Genomic DNA, 15,271 nt, shown 5'->3' on the forward strand with positions numbered 1-15,271 from the left:
AACCTGTGGAATGCATGGGTATCATCAATCTCGCCATTTTGTCACTCTGAGACGGATCAAGTTGCTCTTTCTGATGAAGAAACTGAAACTAGCTTTCATCTTAAAGGAGCAGGTGAGAATATGAACTTCTAGCGATTTCGTATCATTATTTGTAATTTTGCTATATTGATGATAACGAAATAACTGTTTTGAAATTGTGGACAGGTTACCAAGAAGAATGGTCTCTTCTGGACATGGATCATTTGAATTCTTTGTCAGGGGCAACTGAAGCCTTGAAAGCCAGCACGCTTTGTTATCCAATTATTGAAAATCTTGTGGTGAGTGCCTGTTTGCATGGCCCTGATGTTGTTGTTTTTGGCTTATTCTGTATCATTAGAGTCTGTTTTCTGAGTGCTTTTTATGATTTTTTTGTGTGTGAGGCCTTGGTGTCTCATTGGGCAATTCTTGGGCTTATTGGGCTTCGGACAGAACCTGAAAAAAAGACGAATAAGATTAATTCTTGTGAAACAAGAAACTCCTAGTTCTAAAGGGAAACAGATGCGTATGGCGGTGGATTACTAAATCCTGTTCCAAGTAGAACTAGCTTAGATCTTGTAGTATAAATAGACTTCTCCTATCATTGTTTTAGATACAGAAACATATAAACTCTCTAAAGCATAGAACACGCAACTAGTGCGAAGCTTGTAACGTTTTCGATTCATAGTGATATAGAGTTTGTCTCCGGTTTGGAGAGAACTCAGCAAACATATTGGTGTGTCGATTTACTTATTACAAGAACAGCCAAGGTTGATTCTCTACAAGTGGTATCAGAGCTTAGGCTAACAGAGATCCTAGTTACAGGGATTCGAAAGCAAGATTCAATAAAAGTAAAATTCTTATCTGGTAGGGTGAAGAAGACTCAGCTCGTTGGTGATTGAAGCTTGAAGCGTGTTACAGCAACCTGTAAACAAAGGAAAACAAGTTTACGGGTTATAAGAAAGATGGAAGCAATTTCAAAGAAATTTGAAGTGGAAAAATTTGATGGCAAGGGAGATTTTGGTCTATGGAAGTATAAGATGTTGTGTCAGCTAGAGATCTTTGGTTTGGGGTCTGTTCTTAAGGAGAAAACTCCTTCTACGAATGTTGAAGATGAAGAACAGAAAGATGAAAAACCTGATCCTAAGGAACAAGACCGGGAAATGCGTACAAAGAATCTGATCAGTTTGTGTCTATCTGACCTTATTCTGCGCAAGGTTATGCAAGAGCCTACAGCACTGGCTATGTGGAAGGCTCTAGAAGCTGAGTATCAGACCAAGACATTACCTAATCGAATCTACATGAAGCAGAGATATGCAGGTTTCAGAATGGAAGAGCACAAGTCCATTGAGGAAAATATGGATGTGTTTCTGAAACTTGTGGCTGATCTAGCAAGTCTGGACATTAAGATCAGTGAAGAAGATCAAGCAATTCAGATCTTAACCAGCTTGCCCAAGCAATACAAGTCTCTCGTTGATGCATTAAAATACGGCAGCGGCAAAGAAATTTTAACAGTTTGTGATGTTACAAGCTCAGCTTATTCTAAGGAAGTTGAATTAAGAGAGAAGGGACTTCTTAACAAATCCAAGAGTAACTCAGAGGGGCTGTACGTTGGCAACAACAGAGGCAGGGGCGAAAAGAAAAACGACAAGACTTGGAGAGCTAGATCAAAGAGCAAAAATAGATCACAATCAAGACCTTCTCTAAGGAATGTTGGACGTGTGGCAAGGAAGGACACTTTAAAAAGCAGTGTCCGGAGAGAAAGCCATCAAATTCGGTCTACATAGCTGAAAAGAAAGAACAACCATTGGTGTTAGTAGCTAGCCAGCAAGCTACTAAGGACGAGTGGGTACTTGATTCTGGTTGTACATTCCATATCACTCCAAATAAAGATGTCTTATTTGATCTTGAAGACATAGAAGGACGAAAGGTTTTGATGGGAAATAACACTATCAACGAGATTAAAGGGATCGGGAAGATCAGGATCATGAATGATGATGGATCGAGCGTGATTCTCACTGATGTTCGTTACATGTCTACAATGGGCAGAAACCTCATCTCCTACGGTCTATTGGAGAAGATGGGATGCAGATACGAAGGCAAAGACTTCATGGTGCAGTTTTACAAAGGAAATCAGAAGGTTATTTCTGGAAAATACTGTGATGGCTTGTATTACTTACAAGGGACAGTATTGGATGGTGAAGCTACAGTCGCAAGGCCTGATATCGATTTGACTAAGAGGTGGCACTCTAGGCTTGGACATATGAGTCTAAAGGGAATGAATATTCTAGTCAAGGAGGGATATTTAAACGCAAAGGATGTGAAGACGTTGGAGTTTTGCGAGAATTGCGTTTTGGGTAAAGCACACAAGCTAAGTTTTCCAAAAGGCAAGCACACGTCTAAGTTTTCTCCGTACGATTATGGAGAAAGTGAGATGTATGTTGACAGAGGCAGGCTTAGAGCAAAAGTTCTGGGCGGAAGCAGCTTCTACAGCTGTATACTTAATCAACCAATCTCCCAGTACAGCTATTAACTTCAAACTACCGGCAGAGGTTTGGTCTGGAACCAAAACAGACTTAAATCATCTAAGGAAGTTCGGGTGTACAGCTTATGTTCACGTGACTAAGGCCAAAACCAGTCCAAGAGCGATGAAAGGAGTTTTCATGGGATATCCAGAGGGGACTAAAGGTTATCGAGTGTGGTTACCAGAAGAGCTAAGATGTACAGTGAGCAGAAACGTGATTTTCAATGAGGAAGAGATGTTTAAAGACATTAAGGGAGTCAGCGAGAAGAAAAGGAAAACGAAAAAGGTAACGTTCAATCCTGTGCTGATTCAAGGACCTTCAAACACAACTACAGACACTGAGACAGAGGATACAGTTCAAGGTGGAGTTTCTCCACCATCAGAGAACTCAGAACCTGAATCTTCAAGCTCAAAAAGTGAAGAAGAAGTTGTGGAAGCTCAACAGGAAGATCTAGACAACTACATTCTTGCTAGAGATAGAATCAGGAGAGAAGTAAAGAAACCTTCTAGGCTTGATGATTCAGATTGCGTGGCTTATGCTCTAGTTACAGCAGAAGAAATAAATAAGGATGAACCTAAATCCTATTTGGAAGCAAGAAGGAGTAAAAACTGGAAGTTATGGAACGAGGGAATGCAAGAAGAGATGGATTCATTGGAGAAAAATCAGACTTGGAAGCTGGTTGAGAAACCAGTGAAAAAGAAGATTATTGGCAGTAAGTGGGTTTTCAAGCTGAAAGAAGGCATTCCTGGAATTGAGAAGCCGAGATACAAAGCTAGATTAGTAGCTAAAGGGTTTTCACAAATTGAAGGGATCGACTACACATAGGTGTTTGCACCAGTGGTAAAACACGTGTTGATTAGAATTATGTTGTCACTTGTTGCAAATTATGATCTAGATTTGGAACAACTAGACGTGAAAACGGCTTTCCTATATGGAACGTTAGACGAGGAGATTTATATGGCACAGCCAGAAGGTTTCGTTGAGGAGGGAAAAGAAGATCAAGTTTGTCTCCTGTTGAAATCCCTTTACGGATTAAAACAGTCACCAAGACAGTGGAATAGAAGATTTGATAGCTTCATGAAACAACAAGGTTTCGAAAGAAGTGCATATGATCCTTGCGTCTACATGAAAGGTTCAGACTTATCTCATATGGTTTATCTCTTGATCTATGTTGATGACATGCTCATAGCATCTAAGGATTCTAAAGAAATTAAAAGAATCAAAGATAGCTTGAAGAGAGAGTTTGAGATGAAGGACCTTGGAGCAGCTTCAAGAATACTTGGGATGAACATTATCAGAGACCGGAAGAAAGGAACTCTAAAACTATCACAAGGGAAGTATCTACAGAAGGTGCTGGAAACTTTTAACATGGCAGAGAGCAAAGCTGTGGTTACACCTATCGGACCACAATTCAAACTTAAAAGTTTGACACAAGAAGAAGAGCACGTGGAAGCAAGTTTCATGAACGTGATTCCATACGCATCAGCCGTTGGAAGTTTACTGTATTCAATGGTGGGATCTAGACCAGGCTTATGTTTCGCAGTGGGCTTAATCAGCCGTTATATGAGCAAGCCAGGAAAAAAACATTGGGAAGCGGTTAAGTGGGTGATGAGATATCTTAAAGGAGCTCTAGATTCAGATCTATTGTTTACTAAAGGAGAAGATTTTATGGTACAAGGATTCTGCGATGCAGACTATGCAACAGACTTGGACAGAAGAAGATCCGTTACAGAATATGTGTTTCAAGACGGAGGCAACACTATAAGCTGGAGATCAGGTCTCCAACATATTGTTGCACTATCAACGACAGAATCAGAATACATGGCATTAGCCGAGGCTTTTAAAGAAGCATTATGGCTTAAGGGATTTGTTAGTGAATTAGGATTCAAGCAAGATGACGTGAGAGTGTTTTCAGATTCTCAAAGTGCTAGACTACACTTTATGAGAGACGTAATTGAGGCTGGCGACGTTACGGTTCACAAGATTCACACATCTATCAACCCTGCAGATTTTCTAACTTAGTGTGTACCTGGATAGAAGTTCGAGACATGCTTGGAGATCCTCAAGGTTCTGCCTTAGTAGGTCTCGGTGGCTGCAGGTGACACAGCTGTCGAAGTGATCACCTCGCGGAAAGGCCACAAAATGTATCAGTTTCAGGAAAAGAAAACTGATGGTTTCGACAGGGAGTTATAAAAGGCTTGGGATGAGTTCAAGAAAAAAAAATTATTACCTTTGAAGAATGGTGACTGTAGACAGGAGTTGTCTACACAAGGAATCGGCAAAGTTAGTTCAAATACTAGTCAACCGAATGATTTTGCAGGATAATAAGCTTCAACAGAAGTTGAGACACCATTATAAAGAAGCAGGATCATATGTCATACCTGAAGGATACGTGTGGCTGTAGCAAGGAAACGTCTACAACAAAGCTGTGAATATAAGGTTATTAGTTCACAGATTCAAAGCTCTTAAAGGGATTGAAGAAACAACTCTGTTTGATTACCTAATGGAAGTGAAGTGGTGAAGAGACGTCAACACCATAAGCTGTGGAAATTAAACAAGGAATATGTTTAATTTTCAGCAAAGGAATCTTTCATTACAGGTTTTCTTTAAGAGAGCATGAAGACACGGATGTCTACAGGAATAAGAAAAAGTCAAAACAAAAGGATTTACTTTTTGAAATTTGACGTGTCTGATTTGGTCCGTATGAAGGTCGTGTGGTGTAGGATTCACCGGAAGAACACGAAGACTCAAGGGATTTTATTGATTTCATCAAGGGACAAGCTGGAAAATTGAGAAATCAAAGGTTAGGGTTTGTTCAAAATTGTCTAAGGAAACAGACAAATAAAACAAATGAAACCTGAGATTATCATGGTGGAGGCGGTGAGAGCCAACGCCGGTGAAGACAAGCGACGACGGCGTCGGGATCTTGTCTTAGTCACGGAGAATCGAAGAGGGGTAGTGTTCGGAAGCGAGAAGAGAGGCAAAAGGTCGGAGAAAGGGCATGCAACTCCGATGAAGAGTCATCGAAGAACCGACGGAGGAGAAGACGGAGTGGTGAGCTTTCGTCAAAGTTTCTGATCTTTGCGCAGAGAGAGAGAGATGGAGAAGCGGAGAAGCCGATGAATGACCAAAAGAGCCAAGGTGGAGAATGTGAGGCCTTGGTGTCTCATTGGGCAATTCTTGGGCTTATTGGGCTTCGGACAGAACCTGAAAAGAAGACAAGAATAAGATTAATTCTTGTGAAACAAGAAACTCCTAGTTCTAAAGGGAAACAGATGCGTATGGCGGTGGATTACTAAATCATGTTCCAAGTAGAACTAGCTTAGATTTTGTAGTATAAATAGACTTCTCCTATCATTGTTTTAGATACAGAAACATATAAACTCTCTAAATCATAGAACACGCAACTAGTGCGAAGCTTGTAACGTTTTCGATTCATAGTGATATAGAGTTTGTCTCCGGTTTGGAGAGAGCTCACCAAACATATTGGTGTGTCGATTTACTTATTACAAGAACAGCCAAGATCGATTCTCTACGGTGTGTTTTATGTTGATATTCTAGATCTCACACATGTTATTAGCTCAGCTGTTGATGTCATGCACGCTATACAGTCTTCCATATTATCGCTGAGATCGAAGGTAAAAAGTGTAAATAACAAAAGACGCACATAATACAACTAAGCCGGATATAGACCAAAGGGACTTCACAACTGTAGAGATTGATCTCCTCTGAGTTTATGGCTACTCTCAACCATGAGAATAATAGAATGCGGCTCTTGTTACCTGTGAAGTTAGCATTAGTTGTATACAATGAATCTTTTGCCTATGTTGATGTTCAAAAAATCTCTAATGAAAAAAGATGTAAATACGAAAATTTAAGGTTCAAATTAATATCCATCTGATCACTGATTCACCGTTTTGCCACGCACTACTACAAGAAAACACGCCGAATTCCGACGGAGGTTCCGACGGACACCAATGTCGTCGGACATTTGTGACGGATTACTGACAAATTTCCGACCAAATCTAAAAAAATGAAGTCGTCGGAATTCCGTCGGCCATTTCCGACGGAATTCTGACGAAACAAGGGTCGTCGTAATTTTCCGACGACTTTTCGACGACATTCCGATAAAAAATGTAACCGTTGTAGTCGTCGGAAGTTCGTCGGTATATTCCGACGAATTTCCGACGACATTCCGATTAACAGTAAAGTCGTCAGAATTCCGTCGGTATTTTCCGACGAATTTCCGACGAACCATGTGACCGTTGCCGACAAATATATATGACCGTTGTATAGCCGCTTGATGTCTTCGAGTTCATCTTAGTTTTTTCGGCTTTTTAAAACTTTCAGAATGTTTTTTTTTTCTATTTCGGTTTGTATGAATTTTAAACTTTCTGAATGTTTTTTTTCTATTTCGGTTTGTATAAATTTAAATTATATAATATTATTAGTTTTAAATTTCTGATTTTTTTTAATTTATTAATATAAAAATATATATAAAATTGCAAAATCAATTCGTTTTTAAAATTTATATAATTCGGTATATTCCGACGGACAATGGTCGTCGGAATTTACAGACGAACCAATATTCGTCGGAATATACCGACAGACAAATATCCGTCGGAATTTACCGACGAACCAATATTCGTCAGAATATTCCGACGGACAAATATCCGTCGGTATATTCCGACGACCATTGTCCGTCAGAATACACCGAGGAATCCACTACGTCGGTACATAGTTTTTCCGATGAACTCTGGTCTCGTGTGTCCGCATCGTAATATCGTCGGAAGTTCGTCAGAATGACGTTTCTCGGTATTCGTCAGAAAGTCGTCGGAAGTTCTGACGAAATTCCGACGGATTTTTTTTTTCCGACAAAACGATACCGACGGACAGGTTCGTCGGAAATTCGTCGGAATCGGTCTATTCCGACGAATTTCCGACGATTTCGGCCATCAGAATCCCCCTGTTTTCTTGTAGTGACGTTGCTTTTTCCTTATGGATTGACACATTTCAGATCTTTCCAATTTGCTTATTTAGAAGTTGCCGTTTTCTCATCTCACATGTGCCGTTTCTTCTTTTTTGTGCGTAGACTTCTTGTCGTTCTTTTTAATATATCTTGTCGTTTTTCCAGAGTGCCGCATCAATGCATTTTGGACTACGTATTTCAGTGTTTTGTTGTGCTTAACGAACGCGACAAAGGACGTTATCATTCTCATTTGTTAAGTGCAACCAACAGAGACAGCAAGACTTGGTTACCAAGCGATCCTTATTTAAATAACATTTCTAGATAGATAACAAGAACAAATAAAACAAAAGCTTTTTAAAGATGTGTTTGGATAAGATTATATTTGGCAACACGTCAAGAACATCACAGTTTATATGCAAAGCGAACACGAATGGAATGAATACAATTGATGGTTATTTTAGTATTTTCAATGTTCTTATCTCTTAGATAACAAACTTTTTATACATTTTTGTACTTGTCATTTACATAGTTTCTTCACTTCTCTTTTTTTTTGTCAACTGATATTATATTAAACAGAGTTTATTACAAAAAAAACATAAAAATCCAGACAAAAAGGCACATAAACCCAACATCATATACTTAAAGATCTAAGGCCCAACAAACGGCCCAAATATTAAAACACGCCAGAAGAAGATTCGGTGGTCACGTAGTAACCGCTCGAAGAGGAGGGACACGTGTTGGAAGCAGCCTCCACCGTCTTCACCAACTGAGATTCGTCGCCGGAAACCTACCGGAGATAGTAGCACGATCACAAGCCCACCAGTTTCAGGGCATACACCGATGGAGAGCCTCAATTGACCAGAGTCGAGACCTCGTCCATCCCCACACCACACACACACAAAGCTTTACCCAGGTCGGAATCATCACCTAGCGGAGAGCTTCCTCGACCTATTCGAGATCTCATCCGCCTCAACGACTCACCAATCACACACCAAACATACTTTTTCCGCAGATCGGGAGAATTTTATAGGATAACGCCGACTTTACCATAAGAGATCAAAGTCGGAAGCAGAGCTGGCCGCCTCACCAAAGAAGAAAGTGATGACGCCATAGTCATAAGCCAGCCACCCGGTGCACACGATTGCCACCGTTGCCGGAGAGAAATAAACCAAAAAGACTACACAGTCGCCGGAAAACGTAAAAAATAAGAAAAGACAAGCTATTCCGACGGTGACGCCGAAGGCGCGCTACCGCCGGAGAAACACAACCACCAGCCGGAAACGATGAAGAAGTTGAAGAGAGAAGATGGAGAGATCCTAGAGAGAAGTCTCTTCTTCACTTCTCTTCTATGACGAAATTGTTTTTTTTTATCAAGAAAATGTAATTAAAAAATTGTTTTGTGGTGTTCTTTCGGTGAATAACATGTCACGGCACCGCCAAATTATCACTTTATAATTAAATAACTATGTTTTATTGGTAGAAATTAATAAAAAAACGTTGGAAAACATAGAATCAGCGAAGACTTTATGTGGTTTTATTGAGTTTGCGATGCGTATTAGTTAATTACTTTACACTTAATAATAACGTGTTTGGTTCTCGTTAGTTTGATTAGGTGAAACCGTACACGATTCGGTTATGGAAGCAAAACGAAACAACCAATATCTGTATTTTCTATCAGACACTCAATTAATCTAAGGGTAAACTTGAAAAAAAAATTAATATCCTAATAGCAAACACCGTTACATAACGAAAAAATAAACAATTTGTTTTATGTATATCTAATCTATTAAAATGGTAGATGCTCGAATTAATGTTTTGTGTCCAAGGAAGTTACGCAGGTTAAGTTACAAAAAAAAAAAAAAAAAAAAAAAAAAAAAAAAAAAAAAAGTTACGCAGGTTAAGGACATACCTACTCATAATAAGAACCAATGCACAGATGCGTGGTCACATCTGTATTTATGATTCGATATAATCAACAAAATTGAATAATGATGCCATTGCTAAAACACATGTGCAGTTAGTTACGATTTAATACGAATAAGCTTACGGTAAACACTATACTCGAAGAGTATGATTACGAGAAAATTTTTAGAATGAGATTCTTAGCGGAATATAAGAACCCGTTTCTTAACTTTTAACTAAAAAAATTAATAACCGGCTCTTAAAACTCTTATTTAAAAACCGATTCTTAATTTTTTAGTTAAAAGTTAAGAGACGGATTCTTATATTCTGGTAAGAATTCCACCCTAAGAATCTTTCTTAATTTTTTTAGTTAAAAGTTAAGAGACAGATTTTTATATTCTGGTAAAACTCCACCCTAAGAATCTCTAATAATCATGTTCTCAATGGCCAATAAAAGAAGAACCATAAAAATAATAGTATTTGTTATTTATGGACCAAATTATACATGTGCTAATTGCTAATCAAGGCAACGAACGTAACCACATGGAAGGAGTGTCGTTTGCCAACTATTTATACTCTGGGTTCACACACAAAACGCCACGTCCTATAATTTACAGCGTGGATTCAAGAGATTACCAACCAATTAAAAATAATTAAAAAGTAAATTCTGACAATCAAATCCATCAATCAAATTGAATCAATCACTAACCGTCTAAACACAGATGAGTATATATCCAATCCCAGAAATAAGAAGAAAGATTGTAACGAATAAAAACGAAACTAAATTACATAATAATAATAAACTAATAATTAGATTCTTAGAGATAAATCTTCTTTCTTGATGACTTGGTCGTGACCGGTCAACAAAAGCGGTTTTTTACCGGTCAACGGACTTAGAATCTCTTCGTCGACGACTGAGTCGTGATGAAGGCTGAGCTCCGGTAACGCCGGGAGATTCAGATCTATAATAACACGGTTGCTTCGTCCTTCCGAAACCGTACTTGACACGCTTCCACTGTGGCTCACCGACTTGCTTCCGGCGCCTCCGCCGCCGAGGTTCCCTTCGTAGTGACAGCGTTTGTGGCCGCCTAGAGCTTGACCCGTCGGAAACACTTTATGGCAGATAGAACACTCGTGGATCTTCCCGGAAGGAGCGATGGCTGTGGAAGTCGGATGCTTTTCTCCGGTGATGCTCGGAGCTGTTGAATCACCGGCGGTTGGAGGTTTGATTCGGTGACTGGCTTTGTGACCGCCTAAAGCCTGATACGAAAGAAACGCTTTTCCGCAAACGCTACAGTTATACGAAAGCTTCGTCCTTGCTTGAGGCGGCGGCGACAGTGAGGGTTGGAATCGCGTCCGCGGCTGGTCTTTAGCGAGCATGAGGAGACAGAGAGCGAGATATTCTTCCTCCGAAGGATCCTGACTTTGAGATTTAGCGTGAGATCGAGGCGGCGAGGAGGAAGGGCTGGGAGAACGCTGGCGTTTGGAGCGTTTGCGTTTCAGCCAAGGCTCCAAGAAAACGGCGTCGTTCATCAGATCATCCGTTGCTCCGATCCTATCTTTTCGGACTGTGAACGAGGACATAGTTGTCGGAGAATTCATCGCTTCGAGAGCCATAACCAGACGAGTCTTTCTTTGTTGTGTGTTTTCTTGTCGATTTTATATCAGAAATTTTGAGAGTATTATCGCTGGAGAGAAAGAGAGAAGAAGATGGAGTGAAGTGCTGAAGAAAGGTCTGGACTCTGTTTTTATATGGAAATCTACGTGGCGGATGAATTTTAAGTCGGTCAATAATGTTTATCTCTTTATTGCGTCATCTATACACACTCTGTTGCTTAAGAGGCATGAAAACTAGGGCTGGAAGTTCGGGTATTCGGTTCAGATTCGGACCGGTTCCTTTCGGTTCAGATTCGGACCGGTTCCTTTCGGATCCGAATCTTTTCGGATCTTAAATATTTAGATCTAATAGGTACTTAGAAATTTTCGGTTCGGGTTCGGGTCGTTTCTTCTCGGATCCGGATCGGTTCGGGTCTATAATTAAAATACCCATAATACCCGTAATTTTTCGGGTCCATATCGGGTCCGGATGGGGTTGGGGTATTTAGGATTTGAAAAGAACATGATATACCTAATTCAATCAACTTTAGTTGAATATTTGTCATATATATCTAAAATTTTACAAAACAACTTAAATGAAACTATTAATAATTAAAATAAAACATTTTAAAACTCTAAATTTTACATTTTAAAGCTTTATATTACTTTAAAAATGTTAAAAAATAATAACAAATATTGTTAACAAAAGATATTTCAACTAAATCATAAAATAATATATATAAAATAGAACACAAAAACATCATAGTTTTAGATATACATGTGTTTTAAGTCGGGTACAAATCAGTTCTTATCTGGTTGGGTCTATTCAGGTCGGTTCTTTTCGGGTCCGGGTCTATTCGGGTCGGTTCCTTTTCGGTTCCGGTTCTTTCAGGTAAAAAAAATTTAGACCCAAGAAGTACTTGTAAATTTTCGGTCCGGTTTCGGATCGGATATTTTTGGGTCGGTTCCGGTTCGGATCTTCGGGTCCAGGTTAAAATGTCCAGCCCTACTGAAAACTATAGTAAATAACTAACTATAGAAGGAAATTTTTATAAAGTAGAAATAAATTATAATCTCAACAATGATTTTATAATTATTGTACAACATTTTAGCTTTTGAATATGTGTCAGGTTAAAAATAAAAGATGATGCACAAATGCTATGGGATACAAATTATATTAACCTATCAAATCTGAGGTTAGCACCTTTTATTTTCTTTAAAACTTTCGTAATTATGTCTTCTGTTTATTTTATAAAAATAGCCTTACTGATAATAATTTTATATACAGATATATTTTATAAATAAAAAATCATAGATGGTTAACTAAATTTGACCAAAAGCTGACCAAAAAACTAAATTTGACCAAAGAAACTAAGCGAAGTATCGATGAATTTACTGTACACACCGGGTTCTTGGTCACGGCTGACCTAATCAGGTATTAGCCATCACGAGTGAGAGACCAGTTCAAAGTCAAAAACCAGAAAATAAACTGGTAAACTCAAAAATAGATGAGATTTTAGCTAATATAAAAAATTAAATAAAATAAAAAAGGACCTTACCTTTCCCGCGGAGCTGGCTTATGTGTTGGCTACGAGCCACGAGACGTGTGGGGCACGTCTTAAACCGAACGCGTACACGCCTAATTACGGTTTTATCGGTACTAATCTTTCCATTATTTATCGAATATTTTCGATTAATTATCATTATCTGACTAGCATGATCTCAATGATTAGTTAATCCTTACCGCATGACAACAATCACTAAGTAATCATTTAATGAATTTCTCAGAAAATACTTAGAAAAATATTTAGAATAACTCGTTAATATTCGTCAAATGAAATAAACACCTGGATGCCTCGAGAATACGTAGGAATGCTGAGCTAACTTCAGTGGAGTTGAGCGTAGGTGAGGACAAAGATCGTCTGTGGCGTGCCGTACCGTGTTAGCAACTAAAAGGCGGCGTGTCTATAGGACACGTGGTAGTTCCGTTACACTTGTAGGCCGATGTCACTTTTCTTGTTATACCCAACAAGCAAAAATAGTGGACGTGATTTATCCAAACGCGTTGGCGGAAACGTCACGTGGCGGTGTTTACACGTGTCAAATTCATGTGAAGACAAACAATCATAGACATTTTAAGACGCTTTCTCTTATTCTAATCTTCTTCTCCTTTGCTTGAAATAACGTGAAGTGTAATGGGACCTTACGTGGCTGTGCAGTACTGCTGGACTACTGTTTCCGTTGGTTTCAGTGTTCGCCGCGACATAAAAGTCAGACAGTACTGTCTCTTTGTCGCTACTCCCGACCTTCTTTTGTTTACTGAAGTAAAGTGTGAATATGATTTAAAAACACTGTGAACAAAGCCTGCATTCAAAAAGCTCAATGTTATACTTCAAGACTGTTTCCAGTGTTGGAAAAAATGACATTTTGAGGATGTATAGTGTTTAATTTTGCGTTGGTGCTAGTTTAAACCAGTTTGAACTATAACATGTTCCCAACCATACCTCTTACATCAGTTTGCAATTTCTAATATTTGAAAGTTTACAGCGTATGTTGTTAGCTTTGTTGAAAGAAAGGTTGCAATCACAGGCTGCTTAGGCTAAGAAGTATTTTTTCCTCATATTTGTACTTGTTCTCAGATATGGTTTCAAATGTCATCTGAAATCAGAGGCTGGAAGATAAATTGTTAATTTACCCTGTAAATGCCATTGTCTTCCATCCAATGTGAGTTCTTATCTTAGCAGCAGGAGTCCAACTGTTTCCTAGGTTTCTACATTTACTACTTTTTTTAGTCCCCCTAAATAAGGGAGGAGGCAAAATTAATTTAGTGTCAGTTGAAAGCTAGTTGGATACTAATATGCAATGTTTGTAAAAAAAATCTCTAGCTATTTTGTTTTTGTTTCTAATATATTTGATTCAAATATCATAGCTACTAAACTAAACAAAGGTTTACTTATGTATGCTTTGTAGAGATAGAGAGAGGAGATAATGGGAACAATTATAACGCGTAGACACACTGCCCTGAATAATCATCCGAATTTGATAATTGCAATTATGGCACATTTGCAACCAGAGGTTGTGATAGTTTTGTGAACATTTGGGATGGGAACAACAACAAGAAGCTGTATCAGGTTTAGTAAATGACTTGAAAGCTTTTTGGTTTCATTATCTGAAAATGTTCCTTAGTGTTACACAAAAGTGTATTGTTATATGCTCCTTGATTCATTTGAAGTATTCGTTAATAAAATTGAAGTGCAACCCATCCAAAGCATATCTAAATCATGTAACGCAGTAAGGAAGAAACAGAAGCATCCTCAACACAGATTGGGTTTTGTCTTTGCAAATAGTGTCCCTAAGTATAATTAATCCTTTTTGTTGTTGTATGAAGTAGAAGTAAATACCGATGAGACATATTATTACCTAAGAAATACACTACAAGAAAACAACAAGGATACTGAGGGAAAAAATCATCGGAATTTTGTCGGAATATCGATATTCCGACGATATACCGACGAAACAAGTCCTCGGAAATAATTCTTCGGAATTTCTTCTTTCCTTGGAAATCCCTCGGAATTTTCCAACGGAATTCCGAGGAAACAAATTTCCGAGTAAATTCCGAGGATCACTAGTTTGTCAGAAATCTTCTCGGAATATACCGAGGGAGAACTTCGTCGGGATATTTCCTCGGAAGTTCATTGATCGATGCGTTTTTGGACGTATATCCATCGATCGATCGGAATATACCGAGGGACATGTTCCTCGGAATATTCCGAGGAACATGTCCCTCGGTATATTCCGAGGAAAGGTGTCCCTCGGTATATTCCGAGGAAGATGTCCCTCAGTATATTCGGAACGTTTTTTTATAAACAGATCGATCGATGGATTTATGTCCAAAAACGCATCGATCGATCGAGTAAAAAATATAATTAATTTCCTCGGAATGTAAAAAATATTAATTTTTTTTAAAAAATAATTTTTTTGAAATTTAAATTCGAAAATATAAAATTAAAATTAAAATTGAAATCATATTAATTAATATTCAAAGTTTCACAAATAAAAATAAAACATTCCGAGTTTTTGGAAAAAAAAAACTACGGGTCTGGCACGTCCGGGAACACCTCGTTCGGGTACATCCTCTGCATCATCTCCATCATTTGCTGGTTCAGCCTCCTCTGTGCCTCATAGCCCGCCTGTTAAGCCGCCATCTGGGTCTCCAACAAAGATATGCGATCATCCTTGTCCTTCAACTGAGCCGTAAGTACTT

At 38.6% G+C, this 15,271-nt stretch overlaps 2 protein-coding genes across 2 annotated transcripts; one reads left to right on the plus strand and one right to left on the minus strand.

Annotated features, from left to right (window-relative positions):
* Positions 1 to 3,788: 3,788 nt before the first annotated feature.
* LOC125583003 (secreted RxLR effector protein 161-like) lies at positions 3,789 to 4,562 on the plus strand. The gene has a single exon (XM_048749528.1). The coding sequence runs from the start codon at positions 3,789 to 3,791 to the stop codon at positions 4,560 to 4,562; it is 774 nt and encodes a 257-aa protein (XP_048605485.1).
* A 5,481-nt stretch (positions 4,563 to 10,043) lies between these two features.
* On the minus strand, positions 10,044 to 11,145 carry LOC106389264 (zinc finger protein AZF2). The gene has a single exon (XM_013829473.3). It carries the CDS (start codon positions 11,026 to 11,028, stop codon positions 10,222 to 10,224), a length of 807 nt encoding a protein of 268 aa, XP_013684927.1. The 5' UTR covers positions 11,029 to 11,145; the 3' UTR covers positions 10,044 to 10,221.
* Between the last annotated feature and the right edge of the window lie 4,126 nt (positions 11,146 to 15,271).

The sequence above is a fragment of the Brassica napus genome, chromosome C3 (genome assembly GCF_020379485.1).
Source record: "Brassica napus cultivar Da-Ae chromosome C3, Da-Ae, whole genome shotgun sequence".
Lineage (NCBI taxonomy): Eukaryota > Viridiplantae > Streptophyta > Magnoliopsida > Brassicales > Brassicaceae > Brassica > Brassica napus.